Source organism: Salvia miltiorrhiza, chromosome 8, assembly GCF_028751815.1.
Source record: "Salvia miltiorrhiza cultivar Shanhuang (shh) chromosome 8, IMPLAD_Smil_shh, whole genome shotgun sequence".
NCBI classification, from domain to species: Eukaryota; Viridiplantae; Streptophyta; class Magnoliopsida; order Lamiales; family Lamiaceae; genus Salvia; species Salvia miltiorrhiza.
Genome location: NC_080394.1, coordinates 54,284,190 through 54,306,856, shown reverse-complemented (window position 1 = coordinate 54,306,856; position 22,667 = coordinate 54,284,190). Strand labels below are relative to the sequence as shown.

The window sequence follows — 22,667 nt, the reverse complement described above, 5'->3', positions numbered from 1 at the left end:
CAACTGAAATGCCGTCTCAGTTGATCTTTTCTTCATCGCTGTCAAGACTTGTGCATTGGCCTATCTGCTAAATTTCGTCTCCAAAACTTCAAACGACGAGTTATGATTCATATCATCTGTTCATCATGGAACAAAAATTTCAAGTAAAAAATTGTAAGTAGATTTTATAGGTTTAAGCCATTTGGAAAGTTGTTTGATGATTAAGTTCTTTCTTTAACCATCCATACTCTGATAACTGCAGCATTTTTTATTCTTCTCTAAAAATATTAAGAGTGCATTTTGAGATAAACCAATGTATTGCAAGTCTGGTAACTTTCTATAAATAGTAAAACAGTAGAAAAGAAAACAAATATATATTTATTGTATATATCTTGATATGCACATATGTTGCTACATGGGTATATTTTTAACAAATATATTGCAATCTCCTAGAAAACAAAGATTGACTCACCACAAACAAACTCTTATTCCTTAAAAACACGAAGTCTTCAACAAGTCACTGAATTCTGTGTTGGTTCTGTTCTTGATCAAGTAGACCACTTGATTTTCATTTCACCCCAATCATTTTTAGGCACTCCTAGAGCTCTCCAGACAGCTTCAGAAGCATCGACAATGTTGTTGGGGCACGGCGGCTGGTAGTCGTGCTCGTCATCGCACCCCACAGTTGAGTCACACTCATCCACCACCATGGCAGCCACACTCTTCCCATTGCCATGAATGGTGATGTTCTGGAAGCACCTCTTCATGTTGTTGAACCACCCCGTCGAGAGAGCCACGATGGGGGTGTCGTCCGAGTGGTACTTGCCATCACACTCTGCCGGCCCTCCACCGTCATCACCTTTCCCGAAGCCATTGATAGTCAGGACTGCTTTAGTCCGGCCAGTGACCGGGGGCGAGCACTTGTAGGTGTCGTAGTACTTGCCACTTTCACAGCAATCGGAGTCGTGGTCCTGATTGCATTTGTCTTTAGGAGGTTTCTTGCCCTTGATCTTGCCACTTGGTTTGCAGGTTTTAGCTCTAGCATCGACACTCGAGCTCAACGACATGATCAGGACAGAGAAGAGCAAGAATGACAAGGTTTGGTTTCTCATTTTTGCTTCTTCTTCTTCTTACAGATTTTCTTGCTTAATGGTGTGAAGTTAGATTTGTTTCAAGCATATTTTTATAGTGCTTGATAGAGTTAACGACAGTTTTATGTGTTCGAGGATTCTCCTTGCTGCCATAAACAAGGAATCCTTGTCATTTTCCCAGCTTCTCAGAAATATGTGGACAGTGAATCTCTGCTTATGATTAGTAGTTTATTGAATTGTTATGAATAGTAATTAGTATCCCACATTGGTTTAGTGTTCCTAGTTGTGATAGTTCTCTTACATATAAATATGTACTCTTTTCTCCAATATAAATACACCTTCCTACTTCTTCTTCTTCAATATGTTTTATATCTTTATTCTCTACATGGTATCAGAGCATGTTAGATACCTGATAAATTTTTTCTACTGTACGTATTTATGAATAGTACTGTACGTATGTATGAATAGTACTTTACGTATTTATGAATAGTTTTTTTTTTTTTTCTCTATTCCTATAAGTATGCTCTGTGGTTGCAGCATTGTCTGATCTTCCACATCAGAAATTTTTTTTTCTTTGTTTTCCTTCATCTCTCCGGCCGTCCTTCTCTCCGGCTGGCACTACTATTGCTGCTCGGGTCTCCCCGTCGCACAGCCTCCCTCTCTAGCTTTTGTTTTCAGCCACCGTTGCTGTCTATTCTCTATATAGGGTTTCAGTTTTCTAATCCTTTTACATCATGTCTGATTCAAAATCCGCTGCCCTAGGAACCACCATAAAATTGAATGGTTCCAATTATCTTCTCTGGTCTCGTGCCTTTCTATTGTTCTTAGGCTCTCAGAAAAAGAAAACACATGTTCTAAGTGATCCAGTTGCTTCTACGGATCTCAAATATGATGCCTGGAGTGCCGACGATTGTGCTGTCATGACTTGGCTTTTGAATAGTCTTGAAGACTCTGTTAGTAAGAATATCATGTTCTTAGAAACTGCTAAGGACATGTGGGATACATTACGGCAGATGTATTCCAATGACAAGAACGTATCTCGTGTCTTCGAGTTATATGAGAAACTTTTCTCTTATACTCAGTCTGGCCAATCAGTTAATGACTATTTCTCTACACTCAAAGGACTTGCTGATGAAATTCTTGTTTATCATCCACTATCCTGTTCTGTCACTCAGCGGGCCACACAGTGGGAAGAGTTCATGGTTGCCAAATTCTTATCAGGTTTGGATGCTGATCTCCGACCAGTTCGTGACAGCCTGTTATCAAGTGATAATGTTCCATCATTATCCAATGCCTTATCTCGTGTGTTGCGGGTTTCCACTGGTCGTACCGATGATGCTACTTCACCTAATTCTTCTGCCATGGCTGCTCGCGGTCAGAATTCTCATGTTAGTGCCTCTTTTTCGCCCTCCAGCCAGGCTATTCAGAATCAAAATTATGCTCACGGTCAAAGTTCTTACGGTGGTCGTGGTCGTGGCCGTAGTGGTGAACGAGGTCGTGGCCGAGGTCGCGGTTCTGATCGTTATTGTGAGTATTGCCACCGAACCAATCACACTTCTGAAAATTGTTGGAAAACCTTTGGCAAACCAGGTCGGGCTCATACAGTTGTTCCTGATCCTCAGTCTTCCTCCAGTGATGATACGGTCTCGCTCTCACGGGCTCAATACGACAAACTGATCCAATCCATCAATTTGTCATCTGGTACTGCTCCATCTACTAGTGCAGCCTCTCCTATAGTTGCTTCCGCAGGTGCGTTTGCAGTGTCTCATGGTAAGTCTTGGTTGGTAGATTCTGGTGCCTCTGTCCATATTACTGGTACTAAATCTCTTTTGACATCTTTTACTCATTCATCCTTACCTTCTGTCCGTGTCGCTGATGGCACCTATTCTTCGGTGACGGGGAGTGGTGTTGTCCGTCCTACTCCTCAATTAACTCTTAACAATGTCATGTTTGCTTCTAAATTTCCCGTTAGCTTATTATCGGTTAGTCAACTTACCAAAACTCACAATTGCTCTGTCACTTTTTTTCCTACCTTTGTTACCTTTCAGGACCTGCAGACGAAGAAGACGATTGGTGGAGGACATGAGCGTGACGGGGTTTACTACTTGGATTCTGGTATTCCTGCACCTTCGCGTGCTCTCTCTGCCACCGTGACTCCATATCAGTGGCATTGTCGCCTTGGTCATCCGTCGCCGTCTAGTCTTCGCAGTTTAATTCCTACTTCGTCTGTTGAATTTCAATGTGAGTCTTGTGAGTTGGGCAAGCACCATCGCACATCTTTTCCTTCTAGAATTGATAAACGTAGTTCTTTTGCTTTTGAGCTTGTTCATTGTGATGTTTGGGGTCAGAGTCGAGTTGAGTCTAGAGGGGGTTTCAGATATTTTATGGTCTTGGTTGATGATTATTCGCGTATGACATGGGTGTATTTGCTCAAACAGAGAACTGGAGTCCCTGCTATACTAAACTCTTTTTATCATGAAATAAAAACTCAATATTCTGTCGATTTGCGTATTCTTCGCACTGATAATGCTCTTGAATTCACTCAAAAATCTATTTCATCTTTTTGTGATTCTCGTGGCATAATTCATCAAACTTCCTGCTCACATACTTCCCAACAAAATGGAGTTGCAGAACGAAAACACCGTCATATTTTGGATGTTGCTCGTACTCTTATGTCTCATATGCGGGTTCCTAAGTGGTTATGGGGTGATGCTGTTCTTACGGCATGTTTTCTCATTAATAGAATGCCTTCTAGTGTGCTTCATGGAGATATTCCTTTTTCGTATCTTCATCCTGACAAACCTCTTTACCCTGTCCCTCCTCGCATTTTTGGGTGTGTTTGTTTTGTTCATGATCTAAGTCCTGGGTTAGATAAGTTATCTCCTCGTTCTATTAAGTGTGTTTTTCTCGGGTATTCTAGAACACAGAAAGGGTATAGATGTCTTGACCCTCTTACCAAACGTCACTATGTCTGTGCCGATGTCACCTTCTTTGAATCTCTTCCATTTTTTCCTCATACTAGCACTACTTCTCAAAATAAGTTACACTCTGCTCCTTTGCCTATACCGGCGATAGTTTCTCCTCCTACTCAACCCTTACAAGTGTATACCCGTCGTCCTCGTCCCGCACCAGTTCCAGAGACTGTTGCTGAACCGGCCTCATGTTCTCCACCCGAGTTATCTTCTTCTGCAGATTCTGAGGATGACCAACCTGCTAACACAGATGACTTACCTATCGCTATACGCAAAGGTAAACGTACTTGTACCACTCGCCATCCAATGTCTAACTATGTCTCTTTTGCCTGTTTGAGTCTTTCTTTTCGGTCTTTTGCTCTTTCCCTTTTCTCTACAGTTATTCCAACTTCTTACCTTGAGGCACTCAAACATCCGCATTGGAAGGCTGCTATGGATGAGGAGATGTGTGCCCTTTTATCTCGTGGCACTTGGGTTCTAGCAACTGCTCCTGTTTCTGCTGTTATTGTTTCTTGTCGTTGGGTGTTCACTATCAAGTTTCTTGCTGATGGTACCATTGATCGGTACAAAGCCCGCCTTGTAGCAAAAGGTTTTACACAGACTTATGGTGTGGATTACTTTGAGACATTCTCTCCCACCGCTCGCTTGAACTCCATTCGCATCTTGTTCTCCTTGGCTGTTAATCTTTCTTGGCCTATGTATCAGCTTGATGTGAAGAATGCTTTTCTCTATGGCGATATATCTCCAACTGTTTATATGGAGCAACCTCCCGGGTATGTTGCTCAGGGGGAGGATTCTACTAAGGTGTGTTGTCTTAAGAAGGCTATTTATGGTCTTAAGCAAAGTCCGAAGGCATGGTTTGACAAGTTTAGTAGTGTTCTCAGCAAAATTGGGTTTAAGCAATGCAAGTCTGACCACTCTGTTTTTGTGCGCCATCAAGCCTCTGGAATTGTCATTCTCGTTGTCTATGTCGATGACATCCTTATATCTGGGAGTGATGTACAAGGAATTGCTGATACAAAGACATACTTGCAAGAACAATTCGTTATTAAGGATTTGGGACGTCCCAAGTACTTCTTGGGAATTGAAATTGCTCACAGCAAGTATGGAATTTCTCTGTCTCAGCAGAAGTATGCTACTGATTTACTTAAAGAAACCGGGTTGTTGGGAACGAAGCCGGTTGATACTCCTATGGATATTGACCCGAATGTCTGGGATGAGAGTGAAGATTTCTTGGAGGACAAAGCTAAGTACAGACGTCTTGTTGGGAAACTTATCTACTTGACAGTGACACGGCCTGATATTTCTTTTGCGGTTGGTTTGGTTAGTCGTTTCTTGGATAAGCCTAAACAAGTTCATTGGGAAGCTGCTATTCGAATTCTTCGATATATCAAGAAATCTCCGGGAAAAGGATTGTTCTTTAAAAAAAATGGTCATCTAAAAATTGAAGGGTACTCTGATGCTGATTATGCTGGCTCTAAAATTGATCGGAAATCGACATCTGGATACTGTACTTACTTGGGTGGAAATTTGATAACTTGGAGGAGCAAGAAACAACAAACAGTTGCTAGATCTTCAGCCGAGGCTGAGTATAGAGCTATGGCTCATACTGCAACTGAGATGATTGGTGTGAAGAATCTGCTTGGGGAATTAGGATTCACTTTCAATGAACCGTTACCCATGCACTGTGATAACCAAGCAGCTATTTACATTGCTAACAATCCAGTTTTTCATGAACGGACTAAACATATTGAGGTTGACTGCCATTTCATTCGTGAGTGTGTATTGAACCAAACTATTTCTACTCCGTTCACTTCTTCGTCAGATCAAATTGCTGATATCTTCACTAAACCGTTGGGAGGCAAGCGTTTCTCTGAGTTGTGTATCAAGCTGGATATGATTAACATATATGCTCCAGCTTGAGGGGGAGTGTTATGAATAGTAATTAGTATCCCACATTGGTTTAGTGTTCCTAGTTGTGATAGTTCTCTTACATATAAATATGTACTCTTTTCTCCAATATAAATACACCTTCCTACTTCTTCTTCTTCAATATGTTTTATATCTTTATTCTCTACAGTCTCCAAAACTTCAAACGACGAGTTATGATTCATATCATCTGTTCATCATGGAACAAAAATTTCAAGTAAAAAATTGTAAGTAGATTTTATAGGTTTAAGCCATTTGGAAAGTTGTTTGATGATTAAGTTCTTTCTTTAACCATCCATACTCTGATAACTGCAGCATTTTTTATTCTTCTCTAAAAATATTAAGAGTGCATTTTGAGATAAACCAATGTATTGCAAGTCTGGTAACTTTCTATAAATAGTAAAACAGTAGAAAAGAAAACAAATATATATTTATTGTATATATCTTGATATGCACATATGTTGCTACATGGGTATATTTTTAACAAATATATTGCAATCTCCTAGAAAACAAAGATTGACTCACCACAAACAAACTCTTATTCCTTAAAAACACGAAGTCTTCAACAAGTCACTGAATTCTGTGTTGGTTCTGTTCTTGATCAAGTAGACCACTTGATTTTCATTTCACCCCAATCATTTTTAGGCACTCCTAGAGCTCTCCAGACAGCTTCAGAAGCATCGACAATGTTGTTGGGGCACGGCGGCTGGTAGTCGTGCTCGTCATCGCACCCCACAGTTGAGTCACACTCATCCACCACCATGGCAGCCACACTCTTCCCATTGCCATGAATGGTGATGTTCTGGAAGCACCTCTTCATGTTGTTGAACCACCCCGTCGAGAGAGCCACGATGGGGGTGTCGTCCGAGTGGTACTTGCCATCACACTCTGCCGGCCCTCCACCGTCATCACCTTTCCCGAAGCCATTGATAGTCAGGACTGCTTTAGTCCGGCCAGTGACCGGGGGCGAGCACTTGTAGGTGTCGTAGTACTTGCCACTTTCACAGCAATCGGAGTCGTGGTCCTGATTGCATTTGTCTTTAGGAGGTTTCTTGCCCTTGATCTTGCCACTTGGTTTGCAGGTTTTAGCTCTAGCATCGACACTCGAGCTCAACGACATGATCAGGACAGAGAAGAGCAAGAATGACAAGGTTTGGTTTCTCATTTTTGCTTCTTCTTCTTCTTACAGATTTTCTTGCTTAATGGTGTGAAGTTAGATTTGTTTCAAGCATATTTTTATAGTGCTTGATAGAGTTAACGACAGTTTTATGTGTTCGAGGATTCTCCTTGCTGCCATAAACAAGGAATCCTTGTCATTTTCCCAGCTTCTCAGAAATATGTGGACAGTGAATCTCTGCTTATGATTAGTAGTTTATTGAATTGTTTGATTCCTTTACAGCCTTGGTGGAATCTTGTAAAATATCTAGTTTTTGATTGGAAAAAATTCATGGGAGAAAGCCATTTTCTCAAGCTTCAGACAAGCTGTGTAAGATTAGGAAAAGCTTCATAGAAATGAACAAGAACTACAGTGATTAATCCACATAGCATTTTGAACAACTGTGTTTCTTAAGAATTTTGATCATGGATGTGAAAATAAGTGAAAAAACTGCGATTGACAGTATGTTTATGACAAGATTTGCTAAGTTTTATTATTACACCATACTTTTACATATGTTTCACAGCAGTTAAAAGAGATTAACATATAAAACATTAAGCATCAGACCAAGTGATATCCAGCTCCCCCCAGTCGCCTTCGGGAACCCCCAAGGCTTTCCAGACAGCCTTTGAGGCGTCGACAATGTTGTTAGGACACGGTGGCTGATAATCGTGATCCTCATCACATCCCATGGTGGAATCACACTCATCCACCACCATTGCTGTCACACTCCGGCCATTGCCACTTATAGTTACGTTGTTGAGGCATCTGCTCCCTCCGCTGTACCAACCAGTTGATAGGGCGACGACTGGTGTGTCGTCAGAGTGGTACTGATTGTCACATTCTGATGGGCCGCCTCCGTCTCCACCCTTCTGGAAGCTGTTTATGGTGAGAACTGCCTTCGTGCTGCCAGAAACGGAGGGGGAGCATTTGTAAGTGGTGTAGAGCTTCCCCTGTTTACAGCAATCGGAGTCGTTTTCCTGGTTGCATTGCCCCGGAGGTGGCTTCTTTCCTCTGATTTTGCCACTCGGATTGCAGGATTGAAGACGGCCCTCCAACACCTGAGCAGCGAGGACGATTAGCAAAGCAAAGATGGCTATTTTTCTGAGGTTCATCATCTTGTATTAGATTGCTGTATGTTTGATGCTGAAATGGGATGGTGAGATCTGTTTATATAAGTATTTTTGAAGTAAAAATGCCAAGAAACTGCTCAAGGCATTCAACTTCAAACCAAATTATCAGTGCATAATGTGACAGAGTTAGAGGCATCATTTCTTACAATCTAGAGTTCAAAATTATTTGCACATAGTTTACATTATCAGTCAAAATAAATTTTGGCCTATATTTTTCATGATAGCTTAAGCTTTATTTCTTTAGAAAAACTTTCCTTTATTAGCTTTTGTTTAGTCTGTAACAAAAAATAATGCACTAAAAACTTAGAAAATCATCCAAAGATTCTGAGGTTGCACAAAAAACAAAAAAAAATGTACAGTGCTGATAACCAACAGAAATTTCTCTCTCTCTCTCTTTGTGTGTGTGTGTTTTTTTTTCTCTGGTTTTGAAGATAAAAAACAATATTTAATTTTGAAGATAAAAAAAGCATCATCAATACTTGATTTTATCTTTGTAAGTAACTTCATTTTATTGTAATGATAAGATAGATTTCATATGTTTTAGACATTCATATTGTTTTGTTCTCCTTTAACTCTCTTTATCTGAAAACTCAACCAAACATAGTTAAAAAATTCCAGTATTTCTCTGTTTTTTTTAAAAGAGCAGCTCCATATTATCTAATTTGTGCAATTACCAGATCAAAATAAAGATTTTGATGCCACATTTTTACCTTTTTTTAACTCGATAATTATCTTTCAAGAACCGTTGTGAAGATGGTTACACGTCCAACGTTTAGGCCGTCATATTAATGGAACAAGAAATTTATGCAAAGAACAGAAGTTTGAACAAACTGCATTATATTTACATTCTTGATATGATTCAATAATTCTCACAACATAAACTGCATTAGGCATCAGACCAAGTGATATCCAACTCTCCCCAGTCACCTTCATCCACTCCCAATGCTTTCCAGACGGCTTTTGAGGCGTCAACGATGTTGTTAGGACACGGAGGCTGGTAGTCGTGGTCATCATCGCATCCCATTGTCGAGTCACACTCATCAACCACCATGGCAGTCACACTCTGCCCATTCCCACTGATGACAATGTTCTTGAGGCACCTTGATCCTCCGGTGTACCATCCAGTGAGCACCACAACAGGCGTGTCATCAGAGTGGTACTTGTTGTCGCACTCTGTTGGGCCGCCTCCGTCCCCACCCTTCTGGAAGCTGTTGAGGGTCAGAACAGCCTTCGTGCTTCCAGAAACGGGGGGAGAGCACTTGTAGGTGGTGTATGACTCCCCTGCTTTGCAGCAGTCGGAGTCGTTCTCCTGATTGCATTCCCCCGGTGGTGGAGTCGTGCCCTTTATCGTGCCACTCGGCTTGCACGACTGGAGCCTGGCATCGGAGGGATATGCTGCAAGAAAGATCAGCACAAGGAGAAGTCCTCCTAGATTGAAGTTCCTCATTTTGGATTGATGTTGGATATATTGCTTTTGAATTATTGATCAAGAACTGGATAATTTGATGCAAATTAGGATGGAATAATCTGATTATATATATACAGGTTTAGGCAGTGGAAATGACAAGAAAGTGCTCAAACAGCAGTGAACTGATAATTTATTAATTATACTAATTAAGAATTAGTTACTTAGCCATAAGCATGGACTAAAATCTTGTCATATTTTCATTTATGTCATTTGATAACACAGTATGGAAGCATATACTAATAAGAAGATAGCATGCATTTCTGACTTCTGAGTCGATTCTTTCGCCTTTTTATTGCCGGTTGGAGATCCAATCAAGGCTGCTGAAGACAGAACATAACCCATCTCTATTTCCATCTCCATCATCAGCATTTAAAAATTTAATTTTATTATTTCAGTTTTGACAACAACAATGGCATTTTTCTTGTATTTTATTATCTTCACGTTTCGTATTTTTGCTGAATATATATCTGAATATATTTAATTTCCCAATTTCATCCTCATCACGTAAGTTGTGCTTATTTATGCTTTATAATATTAATATAAACTAATAAAAATAAAATTTTATACCACATTTTTATTTGCAAAGGTATCTAATATTTTAATATAACCTAAGTAATTCATATAAAAAATATAACATGTGTCTATATATAGGTATAATATCACTTATATAGGGGGTTTATATAATTATACAAATTAAATCAGCTTTATCGTATAAAATAAGTTGTCTATGAATTCGCTATGTAAATTATGAATTTGTTGTGAAAATGCTTAATTAAATTCAATCTATGAGATTCTAACTTTGGACCAAAAATTTAGTCAGTGAAGCTATAATTCCATCAAAGATCTTCACAATTTAAGGGATAAAAATAGTTGTTATTAAGCATATTGATCCTTAACAGACCATATCTCAACACATTATTTTTAAAATATTAATAGACACATAAAAATATCCAAATTTAATTTAAAACTTATAAAAGATAATTGTACAATTACAAAAAAAAAATATACATACATTAATAGAAAAAAAAAAGAGTTATCATATTAAAAAAGTAACAATAATTTTGAACAAATTCAAGCATGTATGCTTTTATTTATCTCTTATAACTTTTGATTCAATAATTGTTAGATATTTAATCATGAATTCAATTTTCACCCATTTGATGATGAAATAAATATTGAAAATTAAAATCAAAATTACGAAATAATAACAATTGATATCATATTTTTTAAAAAAAAATTATTTAAATGATTAACACACAATCATCGTTATTTCACTTTGATAATTTTATGATTTCCTTTTTGACAAAAATAATATTCTTTTCGTCCACGAAAAAGTGTCTCATTTGAAAATATGTATATATGGTAGGGGATCATGTATTTTTGTTTTCAATTTCAATTTTATCTTTAAAATTAAATTTATTTCCACACATTTCTTTATATATATATATATATATATATATATATAGGGGTGGGCTACCGTGAGAGCACATCTTAAAATAAGAAATAAGAGCAATTTTTAATGTATGAATTTTATGTAGAACACGTATGAATTCGCTGTATAAATGTATGAATTGTGAAAAATAAATTTTTGCTACCTTTGGGATTCGAACTCAGGACCATAAATTCATCAAACAAGATTACGAATCAACCGTAGATCTTGATGATCTAAGGGCTGAAAATGATTCTTATTTTATATCTTAAGAAATGCTCTTATTTTAGCCCTCCCCTATATATATATATATATATATATATATATATATATATATATATATATATATATATAGGGGAGGGCTAGAATAAAAACACTCTTAAGTGTATAAAATATAAATGATTTTCAGCTCTTAGATCATCAAGATCTACGGTTGATTTGTAACCCTGTTGAATGAATTCGTGGTCCTGGGTTCGAATCCCAAAGGTAGCAAAAATTTATTTTTCACAATTCGTAACCATGTTGGATGAATTCGTAACCCTGTTGAATAAAATTCGTACATTAAAAAAGGTTTATATTTATATTTTAAGAAGTATTTTTACTGTAGCCCTCCCCTATATATATATATATATATATATATATATATATATATATTAGATATCACATGTGTGAGGCACATGGATTATATATTTAAAATTGGGTTAAGTACCAAATACCCCCCCAACGTTGGGGCCCCTATCGCAAATAGGACCCTATACTCAGGGTAAGCGCTGTTTACTACCTCAACGTGGCTAATTTTAAACAAATCCCCCCCTCAAATACCAAATACCCCCCCTGCATTAAGTCACTGTTGGGGGGGTATTTGGTACTTAATACCTGACTATAGGGTCCTATACGCGATAGGGGCCCCAACGTTGGGGGTGGATTTGCTTAGGTTTAGCCACGTTGAGGTAGTAAACAGCGCGGACCCTGACTATAGGGTCCTATACGCGATAGGGGCCCCAACGTTGGGGGGGTATTTGGTACTTAACCCTTTAAAATTTAACTTGTAATATTCATAGATTCAAAATAATAATTAAAAATAAAAAACAAACCATATATATTTTCGAAAATCTACTAAAATTATTTTTTAAAAAGTTTTTAGAACTGGTTTTATTCATTCGAGCACTACTAAAATTACATATAAGAATGGACATAATAATGAAGATTTTAGGAAGAATGTAACAATAGAATAGAGAAAATAAAAAAATTAAAAAAAAAAAGAAAGGGAAAAAAAGGCAATTACAATTTATTCAAATTAAAATTTAAAATTAATTTTGCAAACATAGTGCCACCGTATTGGGAGAATTAATTGATTTGTAACATTTAAATATTATGTGCTAAAACAAAAAATGAAAAATAAAAAACGTTTGGAACCCAATTGTTCTTGACCATTGTACATTATGTGCTTGAACAACTAATTTGCTGCGATTTTTATGGAATATTGGCTGGCGGTTTTTGTTTAATTTTTTCACACCAATTCCAATTATATCCTTGCAATTAAATTTATTTACATTTACTTTGCTCTTTATATATATAAAGATGTAGCAGTAGTTCAATAGGATTGTTTCAAAACTATTGTTTAGGAGTTTTATATTTTATTTTTTATGTAGTTTAGTTGTATTACTTTGGGATTCTGATTAAATGTAAGCCTTATGGTTTTGAAGCTTTGTTGTTAAATTTTTTTGACACATAGCCAACACATGTAGATGCAAGTCTTTTGGTTTCGACATGTTGATCATATGTTTTTAACGTGTTTCTACTCAGACTCAGTCTACCTTGCTCTCTTTCGTGCTTTGCCGCAGTTTTGAGCCGATTTTAGTCTTTCTCCGGTCACCGCCTCCCCTCTTCGAAGGACATTCGAAGGACAGTTGAGTTTAGTTTTGATTCTCGCTCCTTCTGTTAATAAACATTATTAGAATATAGTGAAGTCTCTTACTTGAATCTATTATGTAAATCCTTTTGGATGTCTTCTGTTAATAAACATTATTAGAATATAGTGAAGTCTCTTACTTGAATCTATTATGTAAATCCTTTTGGATGTTGATAATTATTTCTGGTACATGAATTGGACGTGTTTATATTTATACTTGCTCTTTATTTTTAATGTTTTTTAAAATTGGATCCCTATACCTTTTGTTTTAATGAGATGAAAAGTATTGGAGTTCCGATGAGTTAAATTATCCAAGAATTAGTATGGTGTCAATATTTAAGATTCGATATACTAATAATCGTCGACTTTATTTCAAAAAACCAAATCAGTACTCCTCAAATAATCCCACATCTCATAGATTTTTATATGAGATGTGATCATTAATTACATGAACCTCGACTCCTCAAAATTGCCTAAGAACATCTACAAACAAAAAACAGACTGGAATCTTTCTACCTCAAATCTAGGGATGTCAAAAAAGCTCGAAACTGGCGGGTCGACCCGAATAGACCGATAAAAAAAGTGGGTTAGGGCTGAATATTTTTAGCCCGAAAAAAATTTAGCCTGAATGGCCCGAACCGAAAATAGCCCGAGCCCGATAGGGTTGGCCCGAAAACCGAGTGGGTTGGCCCGATTAACCGAACACTTTCTTAATAATTGATTTTTAAACTTTAATACTTTACTTTTTAGTTTGATAATAACATTTTGATGCTTGTATAATATGTTTTGATTTTTTTAACGATTAATAATAAATATTTATGATATAAAAGTCAAAGAAATATAGTAATTTATGTTATATCTATATACAACTTTTATCGGAAACAAAGTTAAAATTAGATTTATGTAAATTTATATTAAAATGACACTAATTTTTGTATCTAAAATAAGGCGAAATGTTTTGATTTAAAAAGCACGACATATTTTTATTACAATAATATGATTTCCATATAAAAAAATTATACATATAAAAAATCATGAATTTGTGGGCCCGAGTGGGTTAGGGTTAGGGTCGAAAAATTTTAGCCCGAAAAATAAAACAACCGACTAGCCCGAACTGAAAATAACCCGAAATCGAATAGGTTGGCCCGAAACCGAGTGGTTGGCCCGATTGACATCCCTACTCAAATCTAATCCAAGTTTCAAAGCGAAAAAAGGAAATTAAGAAAGCAAAAAAAAAATTAAATTCCATCTTCTCTTCGAGAAAACAGTATTTCAGCTACGAAACTTTAAGATTATAACAATGTTTGAAAATATTTAATCTACCAAATCTACTTCTACAAACCGTACAAAAAAAAAAATTACTCAGCTAATTAATTAAAGCATTGACGTTTAATTATTTATGTTGTCGCGTTACAGAATAAATATTCATTTGTAGGATTTTGAAATTTATATACTAATTATGAGCTTGGAAGTTACATTGCGCAAAACAAGCTCAACTTTACGTATTTTCTATAACATGAGCACACAAGCTTCTAAGTATTTATATTAAGGAATATATATATATATATATATATATATATATATATTATACATATATTAATTGTCTATGTTATAATCACCACATATCACACAACATGAGCACAAATCGAAATATTTTTTAATTAATATATTTATATTTATATATTGCAGCTAATATGGTATATAGACAAAGAAGAAATCTACAAAAGCAAAAGAAACGTAGACGAAATGCAAGTGATTTGAATTGTAAGTATTACATTCTTTTATGATATAAATACGTTTAATACATTATGATAAACTATCAATGTTTTTTAATTATATTGTTTATCTATTTAGGTTCATTGCTACACGAGCAAAAGAAACGTAAACGAAATGCAAGTGATTTGAATTGTAAGCATTACATTATTTTAAGATAAAAATATGTATTATACGTTATGATAAACTATTAATATTTTTTTTAATTATATTATTTATCCATTTAGGTTCATTGCTACATGAATTGAAAAAAGTGTCTGATTGCATTCATTGTGGTGCATGAAGATTTGAATATGAACCTCCTACTTTTTGTTGTGATAATGGAAAAATTCAACTTGCATTTTCTGAAGTTCCTCCCGAGTTAGATGAATTGTTTACAGTCCAATCACAAGAAGCTATTAGTTTCAGAAGGAATATTCGGGCTTATAATAGTATATTCTCATTTATTTCATTCGGTGTAAATTTGGATAAAGAACTCGCATATGCAAGACGGGGAGTTTATTCTTTTCGAGCATAACAAATAGTTTATCATGATCTTCTTGGATTGATCCCAACGTTTTTTCAACTATACTTTTATGACGCACAAAGTGAGATTGAAAATAGAATTGACATAATGCAAAATCAAATTTTATCAGAAGCAGTTGTAAAGATACTCATGGGAATTTTAGAGATCAACCCGTATGCAAAATTATTTCGAAGATTGAAAGATTATCCTTCAATGGACAATGTTCAGCTTCATATTTCCAAAGATGTCAACTTAGACCAACGAGTATATAATTCTCCACAGGCTGATTAAATTGCAGCTACATGGGTTGAGGGAAATAATGAAAATATCTCATTGGAGCGGGATATTGTAGTTCATGCTCATTCCGGTGATAGACATAGAATAAAGCATTATTATGGATATTATGATCCATTGCAATATCCACTTCTTTTTCCAATGGGCGAAACAGGTTGGCATCAAAACATTAAAAAGATTGATCCAATGTCTTCAGTTCGTAACACAAATTCTATTTCTACTTCTACTTTATTAGCAAGAACCATAACTGCAGGCGATATTATCTTCAATGAAGATCAAGGTATGTCTATTAACTTTTTATATATTGATTGATGATAAAATTAGTTAAGCAGTTATCATATTTTATATTTTTATGTTTATAAATTGATTTTAATAATTTGATAAATTATAGTATTAAACTTTTGGATTTAAGCGTGTGTAAAAAATAAAAATATACTTTGAAGTCTTTCTGCTCTTATCACTAACTACTGGTGCATGGATGGCCTAAATCCATAAAGTGTTTATTTGTATTTAGAGTGTTTAGGTAATAATGAGTATATTTAATTAAATTTTTAAACACAGTTTGAATGAAAATCTTTTGGTTGTTAATTGGATTGAGATTCTTTTATATAATTAAGGAATTGTTAAGACAATTATTTATTCTGCAACTGTTATATTTTACTTTATTTCACTAACCACTATAATATAACTTTTATTATTTTTATGTTGTATTTTTCTATATTTATAGGTGGTAGAAGACAAAACGTTAAGAATGTATCGTGCAGAGAATATATTTGTTATAAGATACAAATTAGAAATCCAAGACAATCCATACTTTTATTAGCTGGAAGATTATTACAGCAATATATAGTGGATATGTATATAGAATTAGAGACAACAAGACTAAATTTTTTTCGTCAAAACCAATCAAGTATGAGAGCAGAATTGTATCAAGGAATTGTGGATAGTGTCTTTAATGGAGAATTAAGAGGGAATGAAGTTGGCAAAAGAATTGTTCTACCAGCAACATTTATAGGAGGACCAAGAGATATGCAGTGTTGATATCTTGATGCATTGGCATTAGTATAAAAATTTGGGAAACCAGATCTATTCATTACAATGACTTGCAATCCAGAGTGGAAAGAAATATAAGAAGCATTATATGATGATCAAACAGCTCAAGATCGTCCAGACTTAACTACATGAGTATTTCGAGCAAAATTGCAAGACTTAAAAGATCAATTATTCAAGAGGAAAATTTTTGGACATGTAGCTGCACATGTTGATGTAGTTGAATTTCAAAAAAGAGGGTTACCACATGTCCACATGTTGATAATTTTCAAGACTGAGTATAAGTTGAATACGACAAGTGAAATAGATAAGTTTGTAAGTGCCGAACTTCCCGATCAAGAAAACAATTCTGAATTGTTTGAATTGGTGAAAAAACATATGATGCATGGACCTTGTGGAGAGAAAATCTAAATAATCCTTGTTTGGTGAAAGGAAAATGTAAATGCCATTATCCGCGACCATATTGTGAAAGCACACAACAAGGTAAAGATGGATATCCAATTTACAAAAGAAGAAAAAATGGATCAATTGTACGTGTTCAGAATGCAGACTTAGACAACCAATGTGTTCTACCATATAATGCACATCTATATATTGTCCAGATACAACTGTCATATTAATATCGAGTGTCGAGGTATGCTCTGGTATCACAGTTGTTAAGTATTTGTACAAATATATCCATAATGGACATGATAGGGTGGCTGTTCATATAACCCAAGATGATTAGCCGCATCAAGTTGATGAAATCAAACAATTTCAAGATGCACGATGGGTATCTGCGCAAGAAGCAATGTGGAGAATTTATGAATTTGGTCTGAATGATATTTTTCCAGCAGTTATCAACTTACAACTTCACCTTCCTGATAAACAGTTTGTATCCTATCACGCATCCCAAAATCTGCAGAAGCTTTTATTGTGGGATCATGTTTCTAAAACAATGCTAACTGAATATTTTTATATGTGTGCTATAAGTGAAAAGGCAAGGCAGTATCTCTACAGAGAATTTCCAGAGCATTATGTATGTATAAGTGCAGTAAGTCCGATTGAAGGAGAAAGATACTATGAAAAATTATTATTGAATCATGTCAGGGGACCAACCTCTTTCCAATATTTATTGACGGTTAATGGTATAAAATGCTCAACATTCAAAGAAGCGGCACAAAAAAGGAGTTTATTAGAATCTGATCAAAGATCACACATGTTCAACGTGCATCGCACGTTCTCACTGCTAGTTTCAACAAAAGTGCAAAATAATGATACCAATACACAAAAGTATGTTCATAAGATGATTTACAAAGTAATACAACATATCCTTGCATCATTCAAACAAGCATCATGCATCAGACCAAGTAATATCCAACTCGCCCCAGTCGCCTTCAGGAACCCCCAAGGCTTTCCAGACAGCCTTTGAGGCATCAACAATGTTGTTAGGACACGGTGGCTGATAATCGTGATCCTCATCACATCCCATGGTGGAATCACACTCATCCACCACCATTGCTGTCACACTCCGGCCATTGCCACTTATAGTTACGTTGTTGAGGCATCTGCTCCCTCCGCTGTACCAACCGGTTGATAGGGCGACGACTGGTGTGTCGTCAGAGTGGTACTGATTGTCACATTCTGATGGGCCGCCTCCGTCTCCACCCTTCTGGAAGCTGTTTATGGTGAGAACTGCCTTCGTGCTGCCAGAAACGGAGGGGGAGCATTTGTAAGTGGTGTAGAGCTTCCCCTGTTTACAGCAATCGGAGTCGTTTTCCTGGTTGCATTGCCCCGGAGGTGGCTTCTTTCCTCTGATTTTGCCACTCGGATTGCAGGATTGAAGACTGCCCTCCAACACCTGAGCAGCGAGGACGATTAGCAAAGCAAAGATGGCTATTTTTCTGAGGTTCATCATCTTGTATTAGATTGCTGTATGTTTGATGCTGAAATGGGATGGTGAGATCTGTTTATATAAGTATTTTTGAAGTAAAAATGCCAAGAAACTGCTCAAGGCATTCAACTTCAAACCAAATTATCAGTGCATAATGTGACAGAGTTAGAGGCATCATTTCTTACAATCTAGAGTTCAAAATTATTTGCACATAGTTTACATTTATCAGTCAAAATAAATTTTGGCCTATATTTTTCATGATAGCTTAAGCTTTATTTCTTTAGAAAAACTTTCCTTTATTAGCTTTTGTTTAGTCTGTAACAAAAAATAATGCACTAAAAACTTAGAAAATCATCCAAAGATTCTGAGGTTGCACAAAAAATTAAAAAAAATGTACAGTGCTGATAACCAACAGAAATTTCTCTCTCTCTCTTTGTGTGTGTGTGTGTTTTTTTTCTCTGGTTTTGAAGATAAAAAGCAATCTTTAATTTTGAAGATAAAAAAAGCATCATCAATACTTGATTTTATCTTTGTAAGTAACTTCATTTTATTGTAATGATAAGATAGATTTGATATGTTTTAGACATTCATACTGTTTTGTTCTCATTTAACTCTCTTTATCTGAAAACTCAACCAAACATAGTTAAAAAATTCCAGTATTTCTCTGTTTTTTTTAAAAGAGCAGCTCCATATTATCTAATTTGTGCAATTACCAGATCAAAATAAAGATTTTGATGCCACATTTTTACCTTTTTTTAACTCGATAATTATCTTTCAAGAACCGTTGTGAAGATGGTTACACGTCCAACGTTTAGGCCGTCATATTAATGGAACAAGAAATTTATGCAAAGAACAGAAGTTTGAACAAACTGCATTATATTTACATTCTTGATATGATTCAAGAATTCTCACAACATAATCTTACAATGACATAAAAACTGGATAAAACACATAAACTGCATTAGGCATCAGACCAAGTGATATCCAACTCTCCCCAGTCACCTTCATCCACTCCCAATGCTTTCCAGACGGCTTTTGAGGCGTCAACGATGTTGTTAGGACACGGAGGCTGGTAGTCGTGGTCATCATCGCATCCCATTGTCGAGTCACACTCATCAACCACCATGGCAGTCACACTCTTCCCATTGCCACTGATGACAATGTTCTTGAGGCACCTTGATCCTCCGGTGTACCATCCAGTCGAGAGCGCCACAACAGGCGTGTCGTCAGAGTGGTACTTGTTGTCGCACTCTGATGGGCCGCCTCCGTCCCCACCCTTCTGGAAGCTGTTGAGGGTCAGAACTGCCTTTGTGCTTCCAGAAACGGGGGGAGAGCACTTGTAGGTGGTGTATGACTCCCCTGCTTTGCAGCAGTCGGAGTCGTTCTCCTGATTGCATTCCCCCCGGTGGCGGAGTCGTGCCCTTTATCGTCCCACTCGGCTTGCACGACTGGAGCCTGGCATCGGTGGGATATGCTGCAAGAAAGTTCAGCACAAGGAGAAGTCCTCCTAGGGTGAAGTTCCTCATTTTGGATTGATATTTGATATATTGCTTTTGAATTATTGATAAAAAAACTGGATAATTTGATGCAAATTAGGATGGAATAATCTGATTATATATATACAGGTTTAGGCAGTGGAAATGACAAGAAAGTGCTCAAACAGCAGTGAACTGATAATTTATTAATTATACTAATTAAGAATTAGTTACTTTGCCATAAGCATGGACTAAAATCTTGTCATATTTTCATTTATGTCATTTGATAACACAGTATGGAAGCATATAAACATATACTAATAAGAAGATAGCATGCATTTCTGACTTCTGAGTCGATTCTTTCGCCTTTTTATTGCCGGTTGGAGATCCAATCAAGGCTGCTGAAGACAGAACATAACCTATCTCTATTTCCATCTCCATCATCAGCATTTAAAAATTTAATTTTATTAGTTCAGTTTTGACAACAACAATGGCATTTTTCTTGTGGTAAACCTCTATATAAACTCATATTTTTCACTCCCAATATCAAGAATTTCCATTGCTGAGCTAAAATTGGTATCATGATGAGGAACTTGAGCTTGGGAGCACTTTTTCTTGCACTGATATTCTCCCCTCATTTATCAGAAGCTCGGCATCGAACCTGCAAGCCGAGTGGCAAAGTGAAGGGAAAGAAGCCACCTGAAGGATACTGCAACGAAGACGACAACATCTGCTGCAGAGAGGGGAAATATTACACTACTTACAAATGTTCTCCACCGGTGTCTGCAGCCACAAAGGCAGTTCTCTACGTCACCGGCTTTGAGAAAGGCGGAGATGGATATAAGCCATCCAAATGCGAGCACAAGTACTACTCGGACGACACACCTGTTGTCTCTCTGCCTACCGGATGGTACAGTGGAGGGAGAAGGTGTCTGAACAACATCACCATAAGTGGTAATGGGCGGAGCGTGGAAGCTATGGTGGTTGATGAGTGTGATTCCTCCAAGGGATGCAATGCAGGCAGCGATTACCTCCCTCCGTGCTCTAACAACGTTGTTGGCGCATCTTCTGCTGTCTGGAAAGCATTGAAGGTGCCCGTGCAAGACTGGGATGAACTGGACATCACCTGGTTGGATGCCTAATGACACAACTTGTGCTTTCATTTCTTTTTTGTTGCATTTTCAATGTATGGTTTCATGTGGATTAAGAATAATTTTAATGATCTCATAATTTCCTGTCCCAATCTTCTTTAGAAAGATCTGCAGAATTAAAGTTAAGCAGTAGATAACATAAAACTAATCTCAGTTACAACAAGACAATCTGTTTCTCAATCCTTTGTCCACATTAAGCTTTGGATATGAGAGAGAAAACTCTTCTGCTTCGCGGAGTTCTGAAGATTTCAAGACGAAGAAGGGTTCGAATATTTCAGATGAATTATGTATTACAGAAACCATACAAGTTGTTATGAATAGTAATAAGTATCCCACATTGGTTTAGTGTTCCTAGTTGTGATAGTTCTCTTACATATAAATATGTACTCTTATCTCCAATATAAATACATCTTCCTACTTCTTCTTCTTCAATATGTTTTATATCTTTATTCTCTACATGGTATCAGAGCATGTTAGATACCTGATAATTTTTTCTACTGTACGTATTTATAAATAGTACTGTACGTATTTATGAATAGTACTTTACGTATTTATGAATAGTTTTTTTTTTCTCTATTCCTATAAGTATGCTCTGTGGTTGCAGCATTGTCTGATCTTCCACATCAGAAATTTTTTTTTTTGTTTTCCTTCATCTCTCCGGCCGTCCTTCTCTCCGGCTGGCACTACTATTGCTGCTCGGGTCTCCCCGTCGCACAGCCTCCCTCTCTAGCTTTTGTTTTCAGCCACCGTTGCTGTCTATTCTCTATATAGGGTTTCAGTTTTCTAATCCTTTTACATCATGTCTGATTCAAAATCCGCTGCCCTAGGAACCACCATAAAATTGAATGGTTCCAATTATCTTCTCTGGTCTCGTGCCTTTCTATTGTTCTTAGGCTCTCAGAAAAAGAAAACACATGTTCTAAGTGATCCAGTTGCTTCTACGGATCTCAAATATGATGCCTGGAGTGCCGACGATTGTGCTGTCATGACTTGGCTTTTGAATAGTCTTGAAGACTCTGTTAGTAAGAATATCATGTTCTTAGAAACTGCTAAGGACATGTGGGATACATTACGGCAGATGTATTCCAATGACAAGAACGTATCTCGTGTCTTCGAGTTATATGAGAAACTTTTCTCTCATACTCAGTCTGGCCAATCAGTTAATGACTATTTCTCTACACTCAAAGGACTTGCTGATGAAATTCTTGTTTATCATCCACTATCCTGTTCTGTCACTCAGCGGGCCACACAGTGGGAAGAGTTCATGGTTGCCAAATTCTTATCAGGTTTGGATGCTGATCTCCGACCAGTTCGTGACAGCCTGTTATCAAGTGATAATGTTCCATCATTATCCAATGCCTTATCTCGTGTGTTGCGGGTTTCCACTGGTCGTACCGATGATGCTACTTCACCTAATTCTTCTGCCATGGCTGCTCGCAGTCAGAATTCTCATGTTAGTGCCTCTTTTTCGCCCTCC

The 22,667-nt window shown here is 36.7% G+C and overlaps 3 protein-coding genes and 1 pseudogene across 3 annotated transcripts; 1 reads left to right on the top strand and 3 right to left on the bottom strand.

Moving 5' to 3' along the window:
* Window positions 1-102: 102 nt before the first annotated feature.
* LOC130999187 (kiwellin-1-like) lies at window positions 103-7,159 on the bottom strand. The gene is made up of 2 exons (XM_057924686.1): window positions 6,574-7,159; window positions 103-1,008 (listed from the first exon to the last, which is right to left on the bottom strand). Exons 1-2 carry the CDS (start codon window positions 7,134-7,136, stop codon window positions 528-530), a joined length of 1,044 nt encoding a protein of 347 aa, XP_057780669.1. The 5' UTR covers window positions 7,137-7,159; the 3' UTR covers window positions 103-527.
* Window positions 7,160-7,557: 398 nt separating this feature from the next.
* On the bottom strand, window positions 7,558-9,807 carry LOC130999184 (uncharacterized). The gene is made up of 2 exons (XM_057924684.1): window positions 9,153-9,807; window positions 7,558-8,179 (listed from the first exon to the last, which is right to left on the bottom strand). Exons 1-2 carry the CDS (start codon window positions 9,705-9,707, stop codon window positions 7,682-7,684), a joined length of 1,053 nt encoding a protein of 350 aa, XP_057780667.1. The 5' UTR covers window positions 9,708-9,807; the 3' UTR covers window positions 7,558-7,681.
* An 8,066-nt stretch (window positions 9,808-17,873) lies between these two features.
* On the bottom strand, window positions 17,874-20,132 carry LOC130999183 (uncharacterized; annotated as a pseudogene).
* A 333-nt stretch (window positions 20,133-20,465) lies between these two features.
* On the top strand, window positions 20,466-21,329 carry LOC130999181 (kiwellin-1-like). The gene has a single exon (XM_057924682.1). The coding sequence runs from the start codon at window positions 20,621-20,623 to the stop codon at window positions 21,179-21,181; it is 561 nt and encodes a 186-aa protein (XP_057780665.1). The 5' UTR covers window positions 20,466-20,620; the 3' UTR covers window positions 21,182-21,329.
* The last annotated feature ends 1,338 nt before the right edge of the window (window positions 21,330-22,667 follow it).

Bases quoted from the DNA above. Each gene is read 5' to 3' on its own strand.
- LOC130999184 (XM_057924684.1), bottom strand. From the start codon at position 9,707: ATGAGGAACTTCAATCTAGGAGGACTTCTCCTTGTGCTGATCTTTCTT. The intron at 8,180-9,152 runs GCCTAATGCAGT...CAGGTGTTGGAG, and splicing joins TGGATATCACTTGGTCTGAT to GGCCGTCTTCAATCCTGCAA.
- LOC130999181 (XM_057924682.1), top strand. From the start codon at position 20,621: ATGATGAGGAACTTGAGCTTGGGAGCACTTTTTCTTGCACTGATATTC.
- LOC130999187 (XM_057924686.1), bottom strand. From the start codon at position 7,136: ATGAGAAACCAAACCTTGTCATTCTTGCTCTTCTCTGTCCTGATCATG. The intron at 1,009-6,573 runs ATCAAGAACAGA...TAGAGCTAAAAC, and splicing joins AAAATCAAGTGGTCTACTTG to CTGCAAACCAAGTGGCAAGA.